This window comes from Zalophus californianus, chromosome 16 (genome assembly GCF_009762305.2).
Source record: "Zalophus californianus isolate mZalCal1 chromosome 16, mZalCal1.pri.v2, whole genome shotgun sequence".
Classification (NCBI taxonomy): domain Eukaryota; kingdom Metazoa; phylum Chordata; class Mammalia; order Carnivora; family Otariidae; genus Zalophus; species Zalophus californianus.
Window position 1 is genome coordinate 6917240 of NC_045610.1, and position 23797 is coordinate 6941036.

General features: G+C 47.1%; 1 protein-coding gene across 8 annotated transcripts in view; it reads left to right on the forward strand.

The window, feature by feature from the left end:
- MYOCD (myocardin) overlaps positions 1 to 23797 on the forward strand; it is a 94760-nt gene that overhangs the window by 58479 nt on the left and 12484 nt on the right. For all 8 annotated transcript variants that reach the window (XM_035724761.1, XM_035724764.1, XM_035724759.1 and 5 more), the window contains 5 exons: positions 5568 to 5743; positions 7016 to 7141; positions 11910 to 12160; positions 13762 to 13915; positions 22616 to 23539. In XM_035724761.1, coding sequence (XP_035580654.1) covers positions 5568 to 5743; positions 7016 to 7141; positions 11910 to 12160; positions 13762 to 13915; positions 22616 to 23539 — 1631 coding nt within the window. The remainder of the gene's footprint in view (positions 1 to 5567; positions 5744 to 7015; positions 7142 to 11909; positions 12161 to 13761; positions 13916 to 22615; positions 23540 to 23797) is intronic.

Below are 23797 nucleotides of genomic sequence, written 5' to 3' on the forward strand. Positions count from 1 at the left end.
CTCAAGTATCTTCACACACCTGATGATCTTCTTCCTCCCTCGAGAATTAACCTCGAGCTCTGACACAGGGTTAAGTCCTTCCAGTTAACTTTTTTTCTCCACTCATGTGGTCCTAGCACCAGGGTTATGTCTTAGAGGCTTAAGGCACATTGCTAAAACTGCCAGGATTCTGAAGAAAAAGGAATCCTCCTTCCTGCAAACATCCACTGACATCCATTTCCATAATAAAGCCATCTGATCCCCTTCAAGAGCTGCAGGTTCTGTCTTTGTTGCAAAATACAATCCATCCTCTGGAGACTGTGGTATCTTCGTGTATTAAAATATCTTTAGGCAAGAGCCTTTAAACCATAGCTGCTTCCACGGGCATCACCTTGTCTCTTTGGAAATGGATTTTCCTTCAGTCTCTTCCAAGAAGGCATTAAGAGATGGTCTGCCGGTGAATTAAAATAGCTCTCCTACAGGGCACTGAGCAAGCTTGCAAGTAGATAAGCAAGCCAGGTCCCTTTCCACATCCCACTTCACCGTCTCCTGCCCTCAGTGCTGGTCCTAGCAGCAAGGTACCGAGGACTCCAGCTATCTCACTTAATCTCGGAATCTTAAATGTTTATGTAGAGAAAGTACAACTGACTCATTCATCTAATTGCTTCCAAGAGGGACAGGGAAAGCTCAGAGTCGCCAGGCCAACATTGTCCAGGGGCTGGTGCCCAGAACCGGCCCTGCAGGCATAGCCGGAGGATGATGTCAGGGCTTCCCAAAGCGGGTCCTTGTCACCGCACCACCTGATGTGTCTACAGGGACAATAGCCTGCGCACCGCACTCTGGCGGCTCCCAGGGGGCCTCGTGCCTGGGGAGAGATCTGAGCGGAGGCCCAGGGTCACAGCACAAAGCCAACAGACTGGGTTGTTCCCGAGGCAGCCCCATAAGGTGACCTTTGTGCCTCTCCACATGAGCCTGGCTTGAACCAGGAGGGAGAGGGAGTGACAAGCAGCCTTTCCTGGGGCTCTCTGGCCCCGGGGAGTGTCTGTCTTGGCTTTCCTAGGACGACCCTGTGAGGACAAGCCAGTTTTTCTAGCCCTAGAGTTGCACTGATCTTTGCCAAGCCGAGGGCCGGACAAACCGCCTCCTGGGTGGTCTTGTTTATTTTTGATAATGGCAAACTTGCGACAAGCGGCTACTCCTAACAAAAGCAATAACTGTCATCACCACGGCTAGAAAGGATGGAACTCTTGCCCATCCAGGGACTGGGCTCAGCATTTCGTACCCGTTCCGTTGTTTTAATCCTCAAAACCTTGAGAGGTAATAACTATGGCTGCTATTTTCATCTTAGAGATGGGGACCCTGAGGCTCTGGGAGGTTCAATAACTTGCCAACAGACTCTAGCACTGGGCGGGGGGGGGGGGGGGGTAGGACCAAGAAACAAACCAAGACCGCTGGAGTCCAGAACTGAAGTCGATCCATCTCTGAAGGAAGCCACTGTCCTTGGCTACCAGCGCCTCTCGGCTGTTCCGTTTCTCCCACCAACGGGGGCTGAGCCGGGTGTGCAGCTGTGTGGAGGGCACACTCCAAGCCACTTGGTCACAAATCCAAGGCACTTGCAGCCCTGAGACAGTGGTGATTGGCAGCCCTCCCCCTCCGCCCCGAGGCAAGGTCTTTGTGCCTGCACAGTAACTACATGGTCCTCAGTGACATATGCTGACCTGGCACGTGGGGCCTTTTAGGGGTCAGACAAAAAGGAGTCCCATGTGGGGCATTTGTCCTCACCCTGTTGGCTCATCCAGGTGTAAAGGACTCCCCCGTATGTGGTTGCATGAACGCATGGCTTCTCTGTTGACTTAGAAAAACCTCTTTAATTGATTACCTGTCACTTGATAAAGTAACTCCCGGAAGCTGTGTCTCTCAGGAATTGGCTCCCAAAATAATCCTGTCTCTTGGTGGGCAGGAAATCTCTTCCTCCCCTTCCCATTGCCGCTCTGCTGTTCGCCACTCCGTTAACGTCCCTTTCGCTCCCCCCACCCAGGAAGGTCAAGTGTCCCCTCCCTGTCTGTCGTCCTGCCCATGGCTGGTGGTCATTTCACACTCAACCCAATCCCGCCTCCTCCAGGAGTCTCCTGACCTTCTCCACGTTGAGATCTCCTCCGTCTGTCCAGGACGGCGCTCGCCAGGCGGTTCTCGTCCTCAACAAATGTCTCTGATGGTGTCCCATGGAGATCAGCTCTTCCCGACATCGTAGCTGATTTTTCTTCCGCTTCTCTCCTTCTCCTAAAGCGGGAAGGTTGGATGGGGATGAGATAACCAGGGAATGCTCTGTCCAGCACTAGGGAAAATGGGACAGATGCCCGACTCCTTTGTTCCAGATACTCCACTTGGAGACTTTTCCACATCATCCTAGTGCCTTGATCCAAGGTCACTGGATTGCCAGATGCCCAAGGGGGAAGGGCAGGCTGAGTAACCAGTGGCAACAATGGCACTTCCACAATCCTTCCAACCCTCTTCTGAGACAATTCCCCATGAAATCATCATGACCACCCTCACCAGAACGTACCCCCTTCTCCAGCCTCACGATCCTGGTGTCACCATCTGTCCCTTACATCTCAAAAACTCAAGTACAAGATGCTGTGGAATCTGGAGATATCCTTAGTGCATTGTGTGCAGAAAAAAAGAGAGAGGCATTTTCTCCGCTACCTCCACCTTCTGTTATCCAGTGGGTGTTCCCTAAATGCTGCCACCTGATGGCTTCCAGGAAGGGTAGTGGGTTTTGCCCCCCCTCTGGTGGTGGCTCTGAGCGTTCACACTGCCTCTTGTAACTTCTCCACTCACATGTTAGAATATTTGGACACCTCTGTGCTGTGATGAACTTCCTCTGATGTGTGCATATTTGGGATGTGATCCTCGGTGTGGGTGTGGGTGAGATGGTGGGGTCCACAGGGTGGGGGAGTCTCTGTCCCATGGAGGATGAGATCTCATGGAGAAGCTCTATACCCAGTTTGACCGAGGGCAGTCAGGAGGGAATACCATAAGGCTTTCAGATGGAGGCTCCTGTCCAGCAGAGACCGGCTGCCCAGGGGGCCAACACAATCACATGCAGGGCTCTCTGGGGGTGGACGTGATGTCAGCTCAGGGCATGTGCCGAGCAGATCCAACGGAATCCTGTGATTTCTGGGGTGGGGAAGGCTTCCACCCTCCTGTGTCTCCCTGGCCCTTAATAACACAGGTAAGCCTTTGAACAGGGACAAAGCCTTTAATTCCACCAGCAGAAGGTAGGACTTGAAATTTCAGTGACAAATAAAGGTTTATTTGTAGAGCCCATGGTTCCCTGTAAGAGAAGTAAGTAATCCAGTAATCTTACTGGATTCCCTGTAAGAATCCAGCGTAAGGCTGGATTCTTAAAATAGAAAGGCGAGTGTTTGAGAGTACTGAAGGGGGGAAGAATGACCCCCAATCTCAAATAAAAAAGGTGGCAATTATCAAATACCCAATGAAACCCCTCCCTTAGGAAACAAATGGGTTGCTGACATAAATGTCCAAAAAAGCTAGAATTTATTTATTTCAGGTAATAGGTAAATAAATCTTTTACATTATTCTCTGTACTTTTTTCTTATTTCGAATTTTTTATGGTTGAAAAAAAGGACACCTCTGAAAATAGAAGTTGAAAAATAAAAACTTTCCAACATCACAATGGAATACTGTGTAGCTGTTGCCAAAAAAATTTTTTTTATTTTTTTTAAACTTTTATTTATTTATTTATTCATGAGAGACAGAGAGAGAGAGAGAGAGAGAGAGGCAGAGGGAGAAGCAGGCTCCCAAGGAGCAGGGAGCCCGATGCGGGACTCGATCCCAGGACCCTGGGATCATGACTTGAACCGAAGGCAGACGCTTAACCATCTGAGCCACCCAGGCGCCCCCCCCATTTTTTTTTAATTGAGGACTATCTCTGTGTGCCCCCAAGGAAAGGACTCTAAGTAACATTGTAGCGAGAATAAGGCAAGCTTCAGAATATTTTACCAGTCCTGTCTAAGTGAAATACTTTGTGCCTGTGTGTATGTTTCGTTGTATGTATAGAACTAGATCTAGAAGAGGCACCAAATCATTAACAAGAAGTGGGGTGAATGCATACGTTAGGCATCTTCATATGGTATGAATGGTTCTTGTAAGTAACCATTACATTTAGCATCATAGAAAGGCACCTAGAAGTTTATAAACAGTCCTTGAAGTGGTGGAGCAACCGCGCTGGCCCCCAAGTCCTTCCAGGTTGGTGGGGTGGCCCGTGGCGGCGGGGGTGGGGGGTGGGGGGAGCAGCAACTGAAATCTCCACCTGTCCTGTCATTTCTGGCTCTTTCCCGCTTTGACACTTGGATGTCTGGAGGGTCCGTGACAGATGCCAGAAGTGGTGGTGATGACAAGCCCCAAAGCACACTTGTTCCATTTCTTGCTGCTCCTTGCTGCTTTTCCAATCTCCACCGTGAAAGCTCCCCTCTCTTATCTGCCCAAAGCAGGAGTCAAAAGTTCTTGTCCGTGTGATTGCAGAATGCCGGGCTGGGAAACTTCCGATAATACCTAAATTCCTTTAGAAGAGCCGAGCCTGGGATCGGGTCAGAAGCGTTTCTGGGGCCTGAGCACATTTTGTACCGTGTAGCTGGATAATAAACCAGATACAATTTGGCAATGTAACAGCAAACAAACAAACAAACAAACAAAAACCCATAAGGGACGTATAAGGATGTCATTGTAGTCCCACCTGATTGGATAGCCCTTTTCCCCAAGCTGATGAACCTGCTCCCCTCCAAAGGCCACGCAGGCTTCTGAGGAAGAATTTCTGCCTTTCCAGCTGTTGAGGGTTTCCAAAATAGACACAGAGCTAGGAAGCATACAAAGGAAATCCAAATAATAATAATTTAAAAAGATCACGCTGCAGTTTCCGGGACGTATTTATGGCTTTTATAATCAGCTGTGCGTTCGTTGAAAGGGACGTCGTGACACTGGGTGACATGAGCTAATTCTGACATTTAGGAATTTAGACTCAGTAGCAGGTCTGGCTTATCCCGAAGAGCGAAGTTTGCGAAACACTTTGTGCTGTGTACCCTGCTTTATATTTGAACGTGATGCTAATGGCACGTTGTCATTTCAGTTCTCTGTCTCGTCGTAGAACCTGAGGGAGACGGGCACCCTCCCAACTGCGATCTCCTTTGGCCTCGTTCTGTATTCAGTGGCCCCTTTCTTTCTTTCATCTTCCCTGACTGTGTTTCAGAAAGATAACGGGTCTCATGTCCAAAATGTGCAGGAATGGATAAACCTGAAGATAAACTTGACCAAGCGACGGGAGACCTTTAATACGCCCTGCATTCTTCCCTGCCAGATGTATCCCTTTTATAAACACAAGTTCCCATTTGGAGTAAATCAATGAGATGCCACATAAAGTTAAAACCTATTTTTCACTCTTACCTTGCACTAGATACAGATCGAAGGAGATAGATGTTTGCTCCTGGTAGGGATGCCACGGCGAAGCGTTTCCAGAAAGCCCTTTAGTGTGCCTCAGCCACTGACCCCATTCTTGGATTTTACCCCACCAGGTAACCAGGTGAGTTTTTCCAAATCGGCAGATGCATTTGCCTTCGAAGAGGACAGCAGCGGTGATGGGCTTTCTCCGGACCAGGCTCGAAGCGAGGACCCCCAGGGCTCAGCGGGATCCCCTGCGGACACTAAAGCTTCAGAGACCCCTTTGGCGGGTCCTCTGGGGCCAGTCCAGGTAAACAAATCCCACCTCAGCCTACCGTGTCTTCATGGGCTTAAAAGCACCATGATACATAATAGTCATTGTCACACCCTTCTGCGCACCACGAAGGGAGCAAAGCTCGGACTGCCAAGGAGAAGATGTGGAATGGGAGGTAGCCGAGCGCTAACAAGCAGATCCATACGTTTACCGTGCACGGGTTTATAATCGAAGCACCTTCCGTTTGCCTGGGTGCCACACCTGGCCTTTGCAGCTCAGCTTCTTTGATAGCATCAGACAGTATCTCAGATCACTTGTATCCGTTATTCTGATGGTGAATTCCTCAGCTTCTGATTGGAGAATGGTTTCAGGAGAAGACAAGTTCTTTTCCGCTTAACCCAGGAGAAGGGGTCAAAGGGAACGAGCACAAGGCGATGCCAGGCTCAGGGCAAAAATCATCTTTTCCTTGCACCAGCAGTCCCAGTTAGTGGATCAGGACACTGAGGCTCGAGAGGAAAGGGTTCTGCAGACCTTTGCAGGTGCCAGGGCTCAGGAAAGGGTGGGTAAGCTCCAGGGGGAGAGTATGAGCAGTCCGTGTCCCTTTTGGTCCCAGTACCCGATTGCAGGAGAGGGACAGAAGACAGTTACCCTTTTTCCCAGTCCTCCGTGGACAGAAACATGTCTCTCATAAAGGTTGTTCATGACACTACACCCACCCACCCCCACACACACACATATGCACAAAGCTATGCATCTACGCACACACACATATATAGACACATTCACACATGCAGACCCATGCACACACAAACATACGTATACCCACATATGTATGCAAACATGCATGTATACACCCAGAAACATACACACACTCATGCATTTCCCCTCCATCTGCTAACACCATTTTTATCGGGGTTTTTTTTTTTTTGGTCCTACTTTCCCCCCAAATTCCTACACCTACTCCTCCCTCTTTCTTTTTTTCATCAGTCTCCTTCATCAGTCTCCTTATCAGGTCTATCACAGGTGGAACCCTCACACAGGGTGACCAGCTGTCTGGGTTGGCCTAGAACAGGCCATTTCTATTCCTGTCTTCTGAAATAATGATAAATGATGACCCCTTTATCCCTCAAATTATATATGACTCCTTTCCCCGGGGAGGTCGTGTGATACGTACTTGGATATGAAGTAAAGATGAAAACAATAGAGCCGTGTAGGTGGCTGGGGACGGGGGGGGGGGGGTTCTCCTTTATCTCTGCCTCGTACAGTTTTTCCTCCTGCATCCGACTCATGCTGAAATTTGGATTTCAGGATCATTCTTCTGGCTCCGAAAATGACAGGAAAGACTCAGCCTCCCAGCCCAGCAACCAGTCAGACACGGGGATGCAGGGGCTCGGCCCTCTTGGTAACCCCATCGCTGTGCACGCTGCCGTGAAGGTAGGGACGGACCCGCCTCCCGGCACCTGCCTGAGCACTCACCCACAGGGCCCACTGGGAGCAGAGCTCTTGGAGTTAGGTGTGGTGGTGCGGTGGGAGTTAGGTGAGGAGAGTCACACGGACCCGTGTGTAGGCTCAGTCCGCCAGGAGCGTTGCAAGTCAGGAGAGGAGAAAGGGGCCATCCGTGTATGCGAACCAAGAGTCTGTTAGGTGTCGGCACAGTGTGGGTCTTCCCCGCAGAAGAAAAACCCATGTGCCTGCATGTCTTTGGAATCACAGCTCAGCCAGCACGTGTGCCTGACTTAAAAGACTTCATAAGGTCAGCCTAGAGACCGACACAGCTGATGGGAACGCACACAGGGTTTGTAAATGTCATCAAATAGGTGGGAGGCAGGGAGTTGGGTTTTATGCAGGGGAAGCAGATCTGCAGACTTTGCGTCATATAATACCTCAATCATGTAAGCCTGGCTCCCTTTGGAGATAAAGGGAGGGGTTGTCTGCACAGTAGACCATAAACATCATAGCAGATTGTTGGTTAACTTTTCTTCGCATTATACTTACTAGTTCACAGAGGACTCTCTCCTCTTACCAATTAACTGCCTGCTAATAATCATTTGCTCTTCTTCATAATATTTTATCCCAAATAACTTACTAGTTTAGTTTTGTTTTGTTTGGCGGGGCGGGGGGGGGGGGAGGAGCAGTGAAAGAGGGAGAGGAAGTGTCTTAAGCAACCTCCACACCCAGCACGGAGCCCAGCGTGGGGCTCAATCTCACCACCCCTGAGATCGTGACCTGAGCCGAAATCAAGAGTCACAAGCTTAACGACTTAGCCACCCAGGCGCCGCTATCCCAAATAACTTCTCATCAATTTGGGAGCAAGTTATCTCAGCTCTAGGGTCACCACTGAATAACAGCTGAGATGTCTTTTATGAAATATTTTTCAAAAGATCGTAAGTTAAGAATCAGTGTTAAAGTAACAGCCGCAGAGTCCCTTCCATTGCATGCATATACACAAAAGTGGCCAGCAGGACTTTCAGTTTCCTGTAAATGTCCCTAAACCTCGCTTCAAATACACTCCCTAAGTAGCTCAAACCTCACTTACAATTCACTCAGCCCAGCAGCTTTGAAATTACACGACGGTTGATGAACTTTGTTCACTGCCAGCGGAGGAAGGAGACGGTTCACGTTATTTCTACTGTCATGTATGAGGAGAAATTTTATTACTGTTTCTACCAATGTGTTTAAATTTTGCATAAGCCAAATTAGCACCTCCTTCAGCCTCAGTGCACTAAGGACACGTGATAGTTGCCCAGAGGGAAGACAGGTCAATTTCAACGGAGAGCAGGATTGACAGGTAACTGATCTAGCCGGACTGGTTGTTTATGTAAGAGCCAGTCTCCCTGCTGATTAGTCAATGTCTATGAATTCTCAGTTGTTCGATACTCATCATCTCTAAATGAAGAGGATACTACAGGGCTTCTCAAAGAAGGAAGCAGCCCAGCTCCAGGGAAACATCTCTCAGCTATTGACTTTCTAAGATACATATGAGACCACTGAGAGAATGCACAGGAATTCCCCCAAAACTGTAAAATCCTGTGTAAGGGAAAGGTGTTTTCAATGTAGGCTCCTAGAAGGTATATATCAAAGCTGCATAAAACACAATTCCTGGGGCGCCTGGGTGGCTCAGTCGGCTGAGCGTCTGCCTTCAGCTCAGGTCGTGATCTTGGGGTCTTGGGATCGAGCCCCGCATCGGGCTCCCTGCCCAGTGGAGAGCCTGCTTCTCCTTTTCCCTCTGCCCTCCCCCCCTCATTCGTGCTCTCTCTCTCAAAATAAATAAAATCTTAAAAAAAAAAAAAGATTCTTGCTTTCAAGGAGCCTATAGTCTAATTGAGTATCATAGCCACCACTAACCCAAACAGTGTTGGGAGCAAGTAAGAAAAACATGCCACAAAGGACCTGAACAGGCATTTCGCCAAAGATAAAGAAATTGCCAATAAGCACATGAAAAGGTGTTCAGTGTCATTAGTCATCAGGGAAATGAAACTCAAACTCACAACAAAATACCGCTTCACACCCACTAGAATGGCTATCCTGGAAAATGGCAGGTATTGGTGAGAATATGGAGATTGGAGCTCTCACACATGGTGCGTCCACTACGGAAAACAGCTTGGTGGTTCCTCAGAAAGTTAAACCTAGCATTACCATATGACCCAGAAATTCCTCTCCTTAGGTATATGCCCCACAGAATTGAAAACAGGTGTTCTAACGAGATCTTGGATGTGAATATTCATGGCTGCACTTTTCACAATAGTCAAGAGTTGGAACGAACCCAAATGTCCATCAGCTGAAGGATGGGTCCGTGTGTGGCATATCCACACAATGGGATGTTCTTCAGTTATAAAGAGGAATGAAGTCTGACACAGAAATGAGCCTTGAAAACACGATGCTGAGTGAAAGAAGCCAGACACAAAAGGCCACATGGTGTAGGATTCCATTTATATGAAATATCCTGAATAGGACAAGTCCATGGAGACGGAGAGCAGCTGAGTGTTGCCCGGGGACCACAAGAAGGAGAATGGGGAGGGGCTGCTTCATGGGAATGGGGTTTCCTTTTGGGGTAATGAAAATTTTCTGGAACTACTTAGTGATGATGCTTGCCCAACATTGTGAATTGTATACTTTAAAATAGTTACTGGGGTGATTTCTCTGTTACTTGTGTTTTACCGAGATACAGAATGAGAGACCCCTTTCTTGGGGGGGGGCACCACCTCCATCAGGACTCGTAGCATAAGAAGCAGAACAGGGGCTGGACTTCAGTCTCCCCCCACCCCCTGAGCAGGGTATGCAGTGGTGGACCATTATCAGACAGCCCCGAAATGCCATATGAGACCTGCAAATGAGAGACCTCACTGTGAATTGGGAAAGGCTTCCCCGGGGAGCTGGGGTGTGAGCCAGACGCAGAGGATGAGCCCTAGTTGGGTAGCAGGTGCAGGAGGGAATTGCAGACAGCAGGAAATTGCAAGGAAGAGAGACCAGAGGGGAAGCTGTTGGGTGGGAGGGGTCAGGCAGCTGGGTGAACGGTCTTCTTTGGCAGAGGGGGTTTGGGACTTTGTCTTGCGAGGCAGGACAGGCAAACTGATTGTAGGCTGCTGGGTGGTACATTGTGGGGCAGGCCCAGGATGCGAGCAAGACTTCTTGCAAAAAAGTCACGGACCTCTAGCCACAGACCACGCCATGCCCTCTTGCACTACACTGCCCTGCTTTACACATTCACGCGTGGGTCTTAAACCCCTGGATGATATATCTACCTCCCATAGGCCATGCAGTTCTAGGCAGAAAATAGAAACAAACAAACAAACAAACATACCACCTTGTATCCTCTGGTTTCAAAAAGAGTATAAAATTATACAGTCCATGGAATCAGGGTTCCATGGGCTCAAAAGACTTTGCCTTCCACTCTCCAGAGAAGGCGGTCCAATTTGAGTAACTTCTGGAATGCTCAGCATCCCTGTACTAAGGCAACATGGAGAAAAATCTCCCCGTCCCTGACTGGCCTGCAGCTCCCCCAGACGAGGAGGCAAGTCCTAGGGTGAGGTGGGAACAGAAGCTGAGCTGGAGCAAAGCAGGGCCGAGCTGATGGCAGGAGCCCTGCAGAGATTCTCCCGAGAGTGCAGGAGACTGATTGATTAGCTAGAATGCTAATCAATGAAGGAGCAGGGAGAAATCGAGCCACCAGGCACACGGGAATTCTTGTGCTCCTTATCTATTACTTCCGGAGAAGAAGCCTCCTTAAGAAAACGTTTACAAAAGAGGCTTGGGTGGTGGGATGCCTGGAGTCAGAGAAATGCAAGTTGTAGACTCCAGATGTGTGCTTTGTGGTTAAAATGGGGGGAGCCGCCCGGTGGGAACCTGCCAACCAGGTATTCTGGAGCTCCCTCTTCTGGACGCTGCTGGTATCACACCTCCCCTGCACCTTTCCCCCAAATCCTCAAGATGCTGGTCATGACATCCGTGTTCATTTCAGGCTTCTCTAATTAAAGTCAGGGCTGGAAAGTTAAGATTTTTCTTTCAACTGATGACAGTATGGACTACTGCCTCTTTCAGTGTGTCCAAGTCACGCTCTGGGATGGGAAGCTTCTAGAAGGGTCCCAGTGGGTGGCTAACCCTTCTCATAGTAAGTCAAGTATCATTAATCTCAGAGGGTGTCAGCTCCTGGGGTTACATCCGTATTTGGGGTGTTGGTGGGATGGGGGAGTCTATCTGACTTTTCCACCCAAATCTGCAAAAATCCCCATCAAAGACAAACTTAATTTCATCCAAGGTGCCGTCATTCATAAGTCAATTTACCGAGTGCTTCACTAAAGGCGATTTCATGTATACGTAGGAAGGAACTTCTTACGACTCCATCTCAAGATCAGATTGTGTCCTTTGCTAGGCCATCTGTTGGTTTTGGCCAAGGAAAGCATCCTAGCCGAAACGTAGGCTTCTGTCTTACTCTGCGCTGGGAAGGAAATGCTCCTGGAGCCACATCTGAGATTCATGCCCCCTCACCCCTTCTAGAGTGAGGCACCTGCAGTAGATCCGTTGAACAGATACCTCAATGCCCCAGGATCTCTTGGCACCTTGTGCCTTTGCTAGATTGTATCTCTGGGATTCGAGAAAGCCCATTTTAACAGAACCTCCTCGCGATCTAGCCATGGCATCCAGCTTTTCCCCCCTCCCCCACCCCCCACCTAAAGCACGTGCCATTTCTTCACCCCCTTTGCAGTCCAAGTCCTTGAGCGACAGTAAGAACCGCCACAAAAAGCCCAAGGACCCCAAGCCCAAAGTAAAGAAGCTCAAATATCACCAGTACATCCCCCCCGACCAGAAGGCAGAGAAGTCCCCTCCGCCCATGGACTCGGCCTACGCCCGGCTACTCCAGCAGCAGCAGCTCTTTCTGCAGCTCCAGATCCTGAGCCAGCAGCAGCAACAACAGCACCGGCTCGGCTACGCCGGGCTTCACCAAGCTCAGCTCAAGTAAGTTGGGAGGGCCCGGGGCGGGGGGCTCCTCTGTGTCTGAGGCACAGGGGGGGCCAGCGCCCAGGACCCAACCAGTCCCCGCTGGGACCCCGTCCTCATCTGGTAGGTTTAGAATGGGACTCTGCTTAGGAACCATGCCCACCTTTTCCGGAGCAGAAGGCCAGGAGGAAGCAACGAAATCGATGCCTTGGTAAGAGGTATGGTTGGGGAAAGAGAAAGCGTTAGCGCTCTCGAACTGAATCGTGGCGCAGAGAGGAGAAACCGTCTCAGAATGGTTCCATTTCTTGGATTCACTCGGCCCTTATGCTTTAGGAAGCAACAGACCTGAGTGACTGAGTGATGGCCGGCCCCGAAGTTTGACTCTGGGACCCCAGCCTGTGACCCCCACGGCAGGTCACCTTTTAAATGGGCCATTCCCTTCAACTCTGAAGTTGGGGTGTGGGTTCCCACACCTGTCTCTGCTCAGCCTCAGGTCGGGTTGGCAATGATGCGGAGTGCTGAATACAGCCATGCTTTATGAGGGGTGCTCCTGCCCCCCCCACCAGGACACTCTCCACTATGCCACAGTCTCTACCGCTCCCTCCTGTCTCCCCAGAGAGTGTCACTTGCCACTTGGCAACAAGCCTGCACTGTTGGTGTCCTTGCCCCGCCTCTCCCACTGATTGATTTATTGCCTGATCCTCACAGGCCATTAGCTTCTGACCTGATCTAAATGCAAACCTACCCACCAAGGCTTCTGGCCACCCCATCCCAGTGTGTGGGGGAGGCTTTCCCCACGTCACCAGCTGGGTGCCCTCTAGTTCCACACAATTCTGGCACCATCTACCTAGACAGAGAGCATCAGACCCCACAGGTGAAGGGCTCAGTCCTACAAGACTGCCCTCCCCTTCCCCAACTTCAGTTGCCAACCGCAAGTCTAGAAGTTGTGACCTGGGCTTCTGGTTGGCAGGGCTATAGATCAGAGGTTCCCACGATTTCCTCCTTGGGCTCCATTAATTCGCTAGAGCGGCTCACAGAACTCAGAGAAACACTTGACTTAACAAGATCACTGGTTTGTTATAAAAGGATGTAACTCAGGAACCGCCAGCTGGAAGAGATGCACGGGGCAAGGGATGGGGAAAGGGCAAGGAGCTTCCATGCCCCCACCCCAAGCATGCCACTCACCTTGTTCTCCATGTGTTCACCAACCTGGAAGCTCTCTGAATTCCATTCTTTTAGGTGTTAGGGAGACTGCATTAGAGGCATGATTGATTAAATCATTGGCCACTGGTGAATGAATCAACCTCCAGCCTGGCTCCTCTCCCCAGAGGGCAGGGGGTGGGACTGAAAGTTGCAACCTCAAGTCACAGGGTTGGTTCTCAGACAACCAGCCCCCATCCTTAGGTGACCTAGGGGCTTTCATAAAGTCGCCTCGCTAACATAACAGATGACAACCCTGTGGCTCTCATCACTTAGGAGATTCCAAGGATTTTAGGAGCTCTGTGCCAGAGAGAGGGACAGGGACCAAATGTGTGATTTCTTATTGTAAATCCCGGTACTACACCCCCATATATCTATTTGGCCATATTTTAAGTGCCTCTTTTTTGTTTGTTTTTCAGGGAGCCAAATGAACAGATGGTCAGAAATCCAAACTCTAGTTCAACACCACTGAGCAGTACCCCTTTGTCTCCTGTCAAAAACAGCTTTTCTGGACAAACTGGTGTCTCTTCTCTCAAACCAGGCCCACTGCCATCAAACCTAGATGATCTGAAGGTATAGGATTTGGTGTGTTTTCCTTCCTTCCTTCCTGTCCTTCCTTCCTCCGTGTCCTTCAACAAATACATCAGTAGATCTTTTTAATGTTTTCTTTTTAAGTAATCTCTACACCCAATATGGGGCTCGAACTCACAACCCCGAGATCAAGAGTCGTATGCTCCACTGACTGAGCCAGCCAGGTGCCCGGACAAATCCATCAGTAGCTTTTTAACAACATTTTCCCCAACTGAGTTCTTGAATAAAACAGTGGGAGGGAGAAGGTTAGGGGAGATTCAAGTAGATGATAAAATCTTAACTGCTGTGGTTGAGTAACCTGCCCCCCATAGAGCAGAAGACCCTGGGCTTCTAAATCAGCTCTTTCACTGGCTATGCAACCTTGGGTTCATTTCTTAATTTCTCTGCATCTTAGATTGCTCATTTGCATACATGAATTCTTGTGAGAACCTGATGGAATCGTATATACATGACAGAGTGTAGCGTTGAGTAGCTGTAAGATTGATGTGGGCTTCCTGAATGTTCTAAACCAGCAGTCAATTCCATGATGAATTTCAACCAGTCCCTGGTGAAATGAGAAAAACAAGAACCACATAAAGGGCTTTTCATAAATCTAAGTGTGTTCGGCATACCTTGACGGATCTTTATTCAAAGTATTTATTTCCTCCCGAAGTTTCGAATCTAAAGAAAGACCCTGTTTGGAAATGACGACAGTAGTGGGTGGAAGTGGAGTGTTTCTGGTAGACTTTTGTTTCTTTCTATTAAGCAGGGGTATTATTAAATAAGGATGTTAGTCTTGTGTAACAAGACGAAATGTTGGTAACCCAACCTCAACTGCATCAACTGCATAATTTGAAACAATGTACTATTCTGTGAAATCCCCAAGTCTGAGAATTTCTGCCCTGAAATGTGACAGCAACGTGTTAAATGCTGTGTGGGGGGAGCAGTGTCCTCTGGATCGCAGGCTTCAGGGATCTCAGTTCACCGAGATGACCCTGGGCTTTGAGCTAAACCTCGCGCATTCCAGAGCGGTGATCGCGATTGGCGTATTCATCCATCCAGTGATTACAAAAGACCTGGAGAAGGCAGTTTGTGGCCTTATTTGTCACCCTCCATTCCCATTCTCAGTCTTTGGTCATTATCTGTCTTGGGGGAAAGGTGGGAGTGGAATTTATTTCAAATGAAAGAAAATTAATTCTATGGCTGCCAGTGGCCAACACTAATCAATAAAATACATCTTGGGTTGTGATATCAAGAGTTCCTCTGTCCCTTCCACTTGGAATAAAAATGCTTAGGTTTCATTGAGCTCATTCCGATTTAGCATCCATGATCCATGAGGCTAGAGGAGGATGCCAAGCTTCTGGTAACGGGTCACCCACCCTTCACTCCCCAGGTCATAAATCCATGAAGGTATAAAATTAGGTCCTCTCACCCAGACAACAATATGCTAAATGAAGTAAGCCAGGCACAAAGGGACAACTATTCTGAGTCTACTTGTATGAGAGACCTAGAGAAGCTCAAAGACAGAAAGTAGAAGGGTGCTTGCCAGGGGCTTGGCCGAGGAGGAATGGGGTGTTAGTGTGTAGAGGGTACATAGGTTCTGCTCGCAATGAGGAAAATGTTCTGGAGACAGATGGTGGTGTTGTTTGCACAACAGTGTGAATGCACTAATTCCACTGAACTGCATATTTAAAAGTGATTGGATGGTACATTTCATGCCGTACATCTTTAACCAGAATAAAAAAGATTTTTCAGATGCTCCTGGCTGGCTCAGTGGGTGAAGCATCTGACCCGTGATCTCAGCTCAGGTCTTAATCTCAAGGTTATGAGTTCAAGCCCTGCATTGAAAAAAAAAAAAAAAGATTTTTTAAAAAGTAATCTACCTTAGAATGGGAGCCCGGGGTCAGGTAGTTGCCTAGACCCCAGACAGCGTAGTCTAGATGTGATGTGCCGTCTGGCAGAGCCTCCAAAGATGGTCTCCTCCATGTGCACATGTTCAGAATGATTGGCTGGTTCGGTATATAATAATAAATTAGCGGGGGTACTAGGAAATGATGGGGGTCGCAGCTGCCAGTTTCTGAGTGTCAACTACCAGTCGACCATCCTGTATAGATTTGCTTCCATTTTCACCCTGCAAGATAGGTTTTACATGTGAATATAAAAATCAGGACCTCAAAGATGCTAAATGAATAAGGCATATGACTCATTATCATGCTAGATATTTTTGATATTTATCTTTATCATGAATGCTATAAAATGGTTTGCTGTACAGAACAAAGATACTGGGTTTTTTTTTTAAGATTTTATTTGTTTATTTGAGAGAGAGCATGAGTGGGGGGAGGAGCAGAGGGAGAAGCAGACTCCCTGCTGAGTAGGGAGCCTGACGCGGGGCTCGATCCCAGGACCCTGAGATGACCTGAGCCGAAGTCAGACGCTTAACCAACCGAGCCACCCAGGTTCCCCTAGAAGAAAGATACTGTTGATAAACCTAACACCAACCCTGAGAGCTCAGGTGAGAAAAGTGGGAGAAATATGTTGGTTCTATCAGGACATAGGTTAACACGTAAAAGAGATCCTTTTATCTCTACATTTTCTCTCCCCCTTGGAGAAGCCATCCCAATTTCATCTGTTCATTTGACAACTTTGTGCTATGTTTCCAGAGCCCACAAGTCAATCCAGAATGCTGACATCTAAAAACAGACTTACATCTCCTTCTGTAGAAGCCTAAGAATCTTTACAGAATAAATAAGTTTGGTAAATTCATAGGATTTGGTTTTAGTCTCTCTGGTAACATTGATTGGTGTATTTTAAGAAGTTAAAGTAGGAAGTCTGGAGTTATATTTGGGAGACATATGACGTTTATCACATCAACCTCATATCCCTACGTGGGTTGCACATTGTCAAGTTTGAGTGTTGATCAGTTGTGAGTTTATGGTTTATATTATAGGCACACAGTGCACTAAGATCATATACTAAGTGAATAAATGTCTTGCTAAACCCCCACCCCCAGAAAAAGAGACCAAATGCTATGCAAGTTAACCAGCCTATAGATGACAAAACTGGGGTTTGGAATTAAGTGAGTGATATTTTTGTTTCGTTTTTTATTTTATTTTAAATTCCATTATAGTTAACATGCAGTGTTATATTAGTTTCAGGTGTGCAATATGGTGATTCGACAATTCTGTACAAAACTCAGAGTTCATCACAAGTGCACTCCTTGATCCCTATCACATATTTCTCCCATCGCCCCGCCACCTCCCCTCTGGTGACTATCAGTTTGTTCTTTATGATTAAAAGTCTGTCCTTGGTTTGTCTCTCTCTCTCTCTTTCTTTTTTTCCCTTTGCTTGTTTTGTTTGTTTCTTAAATTCCACATATGAATGAAATCACATGGTATTCGTCTTTCTCTGGCTGACTTATTTCGCTTAGCATAATAGCCTCTAGCTCCATCCATGCGGTTGCAAATGGCGAGGTTTAGTTCTTTTTTATGGCTGAGTAATATTCCATTGTATACACACCACATCTTCTTTTTCCATTCATCTATCAATGGGCACTTGGGCGGCTTCCATAATTTGGCTATTGTAAATAATGCTGCTATAAATATAGGGGTGCATGTATGCCTTTGAATTCTTGTTTTTGTATTTTTTTAGTAAATATCCGGTAGTGTAATTACTGGATTGGAGCGTAGTTCTTCTTTTAATTGAGTGATCTGAAGGGTTTTGCTACTGTCATTCGAAAGGAGGATGGAGAAGGAGAAACCTTAATTGGACTTGACCACGGGGTGTATGGGGAGAGGTGTCACCTGGGATTGTGACACCAGGGGCAGAAACTGGGAGGGTAGAATGGGGAGCTGATCTGAAGGGATGTCGGCAGGTACATTCAGTTTGGGGAAATTGAGCCACAGCTACCACCAGGACAACCAAGAGGAAAAAGCTAGCCAGTTTCCATGCAGTTAGAGACACGCCGACCTAGTTGTCAGGCCGGGCACAGAAATTTTGGAATCGTTTGCATAGCGGGGTGGGTTGAAGCCACAACACCGAAAGAGACGGAAGGAGGGCATTTGGAAAGAGTGGGAAGTGAAGGAGTTGAGAAGAGGAATAAAGGAAGCAGGTGATATAACCATACCTTGCAAAAGGAAGAAATGGGAGGAATTAATGAAAGTGACCCTTAAAACAGGTCATCAGAAAGATAAGGTATCGAAGGTAGATGTTCTCCCAAAACGCTCATGTTTTGCTGATTAGGAGTAAAAGGGGAAAAGCACTGGGAAAAAAGTTTGATTTCTTATTAAGAACTTACACATGGAGGGCACCTGGGGGACATAGTTGGTTAAGCATCCAACTCTTAGTTTGAGCTCAGGGTCATGATCTCGGGGTTGTGAGACTGAGCCCTGTGTCGGGCTCTGCACTCAGCAGGGAGCCTGCTGGAGATTCTCCCTCTCCCTCTGCCCCAGCCCCCCGCTCCTGCTCACTCTCTCTCTCTCAAATAAATAAATAAATCTTTTTTTTTAAAGTTATACATGGTAACATCACAGTATATGTTTTGTTTTGTTTTTTCTTTTTTTGCTAATCCAGTATATGGATTTTTTTTCTTGTTTCTAAGAAACTTGAGAGCCAGAGAGCATGACAGCATGAGAGAGAGAGAGACAGAGAAAATAATGGGAAATTTAAAAACTGGGAAAATATGATGGATATTAAGAAATAGTTGTTCAGGTGTTTTGGATGTGATAATGGTCTCTTATTGGTGTTTTTTATAAAATGCACTTAACTTTTAGAGAAAGATATCAGAATATTTACAAATCTCATTATATGAGTTGCTTCAGAATAATTTAGGAAATATAGTGGAAGTGGTTTAGGGTATAAATGAATCAGGATTGGGCATGGATGAATCATTGTTGACGCTGGTTGATGGGTACATGAGGTTCATTATAGTTTTTCATCAACTTTTGTGTATGATAGACATCTCCATAACACTGGTTGAAAGAGTGATCAGCAATTAAAACATCACTGAGTATAGGAAAGAGGTGTATACAAACCTTTGTCCCAAGCAAGCCCACACAGCATAATACTCCGAAATGTAAGGTACATGAACGCAACAAGTATTTGTGTTATTTCGGAATATGAGCTGCATTATTTAATGATGTAGTTTAAAATATTCAGTGCCAGAACAGATTCTAAAAATAAATGTAGAACTCATTAATTTTAAGTAATTCAAAGTTAAAACAATAATGAGTTGCTATTCTGTACTTTTTCAAACCAGCAAATCTGGAAAGAAAAAAAAAAGATAAAACAATGCCAGAAAGATGGGGGCGGGGTGGTACCACTTGCAATAGTGTGAGTTCTTGTAATCCTTTTAAAATACCCTTTAAATGATTATAAAAGTAATTATTTACTGTTGAGACAGGATAGTGCAGGTAGAAATAAAGAGTATTTTAAAAGATAATTGACCCACAGATAACATTGCAGATTTTATTTCCCTATAAATTTAAAATACAGGTGGACCTGTTTTCAAAATTATTGTTGAAAAAGTTTTTTTAATTATTGCTGTAACGTAATCCTGTGAGCATGAATTTCTGACATGCTTTTTTCATTAACATATCATAAGCATTTTCCATAACTTGCAATATTCAATACAATTTTTATTTTTTTAAAAGATTTTATTTATTTATTTGACAGAGAGAGACACAGTGAGAGAGGGAACACAAGCAGGGGGAGTGAGAGAGGGAGAAGCAGGCTCCCCGCTGAGCAGGGAGCCCGATGTGGAGCTCGATCCCAGGACCCTGGGATCATGACCTGAGCCGAAGGCAGATGTTTAACCGACTGAGCCACCCAGGTGTCCCAGAATTTTTATTTTTCATAGCGTATCATTCTGCCACCTAGTTAACAGTCCTGTGTCAGACACGTAACTTGCTTCCAAATTTTTGCTATTAAAAATATAATTTGTACATAAATTTATTAATGTATCCAATGACTGTCCTGGGAGTAGAATTCCTGAACCAAAACATATTAACATTTTTTAAAGTTCTTGCCTGGGGTGCCTGGGTGGCTCAGTCGGTAGAGCATCTGACTCTTGACCTCAGGTCTTGATCTCAGAGTTGTGAGTTCGAGCCCTGTGTTGAGCATGGAGCCTACTTAAAAAAAAAAAATACTAAAGTTCTTGCCAAAGAGTACATATTGTAAAAATTTCTGTCCTGAACGTTTGTGCCAATCTACTGCCAGAAGCATTGCGCTGTGGCAACATTTATCAAGCATGAATATACACACTGGATCACCTGGGGCTCTGGGTAAAATACAGGTTCTGATTCAGTAGGTGTGGGGAGGGGGCCTGAGTGTCTGCATTCCTAACATGCTCCTGGATGCCCTTGGAGCTGTTGGTCCAAGGACCACACTTGGAATAGCAAGGCATTAAGGAACTTTCTGTAAAAAAAAAACATTTTTATTTGCTTTTTTTTGCTGCTACTTCATTAACACAAAGTGTTATTAATTCCTTTGTCAATTTCACGAATGCAAAAATATGTCCGTATTTATTTTATTTGGATTACTAATGCTGGTACATGTCTCTTATTGCCATTTTTTAAAACAATGTGTCTTTTGTGGGCACTTGGGTGGCTCAGTCAGTGAAGCGTCTTCCTCCAGTTCAGGTCATGATCCCAGGATCCTGGGCTCGAGCCCCGCATGGGGCTCCCTGCTCAGTGGGGAGTCTGCTTCTCCCTCTCTCCCTCTGCTCCTCTCCCCTGCTCATGCTCTCTCTCTCTCTTGCTCTCTCTCAAATAAATAAATAAAAATGTATCTTTTGTTTGTGAAGAGTTGAACCATGCCCATTACCTATTTTGGGGTGTTGGTTTATTTTGGGGGTTTGTTAAAGCACACTTAGTACATGGAGCTTACTAATACTTTATTATTTGTCCTGCAATTATTTTTGTCTGAGACTGCTATCTGCATTTGCATTTTCTTTTTGGTGTTTTTGACTTAGAGGGTTTTTTTTATTTTTGTCATATTTTTAAAGTTGCTTTCTTTGCTTTTAGGCTCAAAAGATCTTTCCCTACAGAATATCAGAAGAATATTTGTTCTTCGAGCTATTTTATGGGATTATTGACACTTAGATATTTAATGTTTCTTGTTTTAATTACAAAAGTAATATCTTATGTGAAATATTTAGGATGTTAGAGATAAGGAGAACCATTGTTAACATTTTAGTCTATCTTTATCCACATATTTTCATCAGCAAGCATAGGTTTAAATATACACACACATACATACAAATTTATATAATTCTTAGAAAAATAGAATCAAACAATTCAAACTGTTTTTCATTTATTAATATGCCAAAAACAGGGGGGGCACCTGGGTTGTTCTGTTGGTTGAGTGTCTGACTTCCGCTCAGGTCATGATCTCAGGGTCCTGGGATCGAGTCCTGCATCCGGCTCCTTGCTCAGCAGGGAATCTGCTTGCCATTCTCCCTTTGTCCCTCCCTGCTCGTGCTCTCTCTCTCTCTCTCTTTCTCTCTCTCTCAAATTTTAAAAATCAAGAAAAAATAATATACCATAAATAATTATTCATTATTGTATATAACATCAGCTTTAATGGATTCAGGTATTCCATCATTCATAGTCATGATTGTTAATTTAGTTCCCATATTTTTAGATATCTGCAGCTTATCATTTATGAACATTGTAAAAAATGCAGGATGAAATTATCACACGTGAATCAACATAATAATGGCAAACTCTTACACCACACTAACCATTTGCTAGACACTATTCCAAGCACTTAACAAATGTTAAGCCATTTCAGTCCTCACAAAAACACATAAGGTCGCTATGACTGTCTCCATTTTACAGAAGGGGAACCAAGGCACAGAGTGATCTCTGAGCTAGTAAGAGGCAAGATCGGGATTTGAACTGATGGTCTTATCCCAGCACAGTCTCCCTCAGTATATGACTATCATCTAGCCAGTTATTAAAATTAGGACGTATGTGGGGCGCCTGGGCGGCTCAGTCTGTTGAGCCTCTGACTCTTGATTTCGGCTCAGGTCATGATCTTGGGGTGGTGGGATCAAGCCCCGTGTCGGGCTCCATGCTCAGCAGGGAATCTACTTAAGATTCTCTCTCCCTCTGCCCCTCCCCATGCTCAGGCTCACTCTCTCTCTAAAATAAATAAATCTTAAAAAAAAAAAAGGACATAAGTGTTAATGTAGAACCATGGTTCTCAAAACCTGGTCCGGGGACCAGTGCATCAGCATCCCCTGGGAATCCGTTAAAAATGCACCTGCTCAAGTTGGAGAACCAAGGACAGAGAGAGCCTGGCAGGGAGAGCGGTGACCTAGGAGCAGAAGACCTGGAGTCTCATTGTGCTTTGGGATGATTGCCGGCTGATGGCTAAACCTGGGCAGAGATCAGTCTTCTCATCTGTAGAATGGGGCGAGGACCAGGGTGGGGGCTGGAAGCTAGTAGAGTAGGTGGCCTCTATGGTTCATGTGGGCTATGCCTTTCTAGGATTCTGGGATCATGGGGAAAAAAAAAAAAAAAGCATGGTGCAAAAGCCTATTGATACCAAGGGAAGGGGAGGGGATTGTAAGCAAGTCATAGAAAAGCGGATGTTGTAAAATTCCACGTGTGGTGTTTTAAAGCGAACGTAATAATTTATTTATTTATTTATTCTTAGAGATTGTCCTTAACCGGCACACTAACCACGCCCTGGTTTCTGTAGGTCTCGGAATTGAGACAGCAGCTTCGAATCCGGGGTCTGCCGGTGTCAGGCACCAAGACGGCCCTCATGGACCGTCTGCGGCCCTTCCAGGACTGTTCGGGGACCCCCCTGGCTAACTTCGGGGACATCACGACGGTCACTTTCCCCGTGACGCCCAGCAGCGCGCTGCCCGGCTACCAGTCCTCCCCGTCCACCGGCGCCTTATCCAACGGCTTCTACCACTTCGGCAGCACCAGCTCCAGCCCCCCGATCTCGCCCGCCTCCTCCGACCTGTCGGCGGCGGGGTCCCTGCCCGACCCCTTCAACGACGCGTCCCCGTCCCTCTGCCTGCACCCGTCCCCGCTCCCCGCGTGCGCCGACGAGAGCCTCCTGAGCAGCCTGAACGGGGGCTCCCTTGGCCCCGAGCTGGACGGGCTGGACTCCGAGAAGGACAAGATGCTGGTGGAGAAGCAGAAGGTGATCAACGAGCTCACCTGGAAGCTCCAGCAGGAGCAGCGCCACGTGGAGGAGCTGAGGCTGCAGCTGCAGAAGCAGAAGAGGAGCACCTGCCCTGAGAAGCCGCCGCCCTTCTTGGCCGTCCCCGTCAAGCAGGAGGACGCCGCGTCCAGTTGTCCCTTCACGCCCCAGCAGAGACCTGGGAAGAGACAGGGCCTCAGCTCAGAGGGCCGAGCGCAGGCCTGCGAAGCGGCGGGGCGCCGGCCCCCAGGGTCCGCTCCGTGCGCCGAGCTGGCCTCGGGCCCCAGCGACGCGCTGCCGTCCACGTTTCTCAGCCCTCAGTGCTCCCCTCAGCACTCGCCGCTGGGCGCTGTCAAAAGCCCGCAGCACATCAGTTTGCCCCCATCCCCCAACAACCATTACTTCCTCCCCTCCTCTTCGGGCGCCCAAGGGGAAGGGCACAGGATCTCCTCACCTGCCAGCAACCAGGTATGCGCTGCGCAGGTAACAACTCCCCGCCTCAGGCTCCCCCGTAGCACCCCGCTTTCCAGAAGTGGGGTGTGGCTGGCACAGGCCCAAGAGCTGAAGTTTGAATGGGTAGGGTTTACCAGAAGCCCAGAAGCAACCTCTGGTCTTCACCGGAGACCGGAGACTCTCTTCTCCGAGATTGAGGTTAGCAAAATCTGCATGTGAAAGGCTGGATAATCAATGTTCTGTCCTTGTGGGTCGGATGGGCCTGTGTCACAG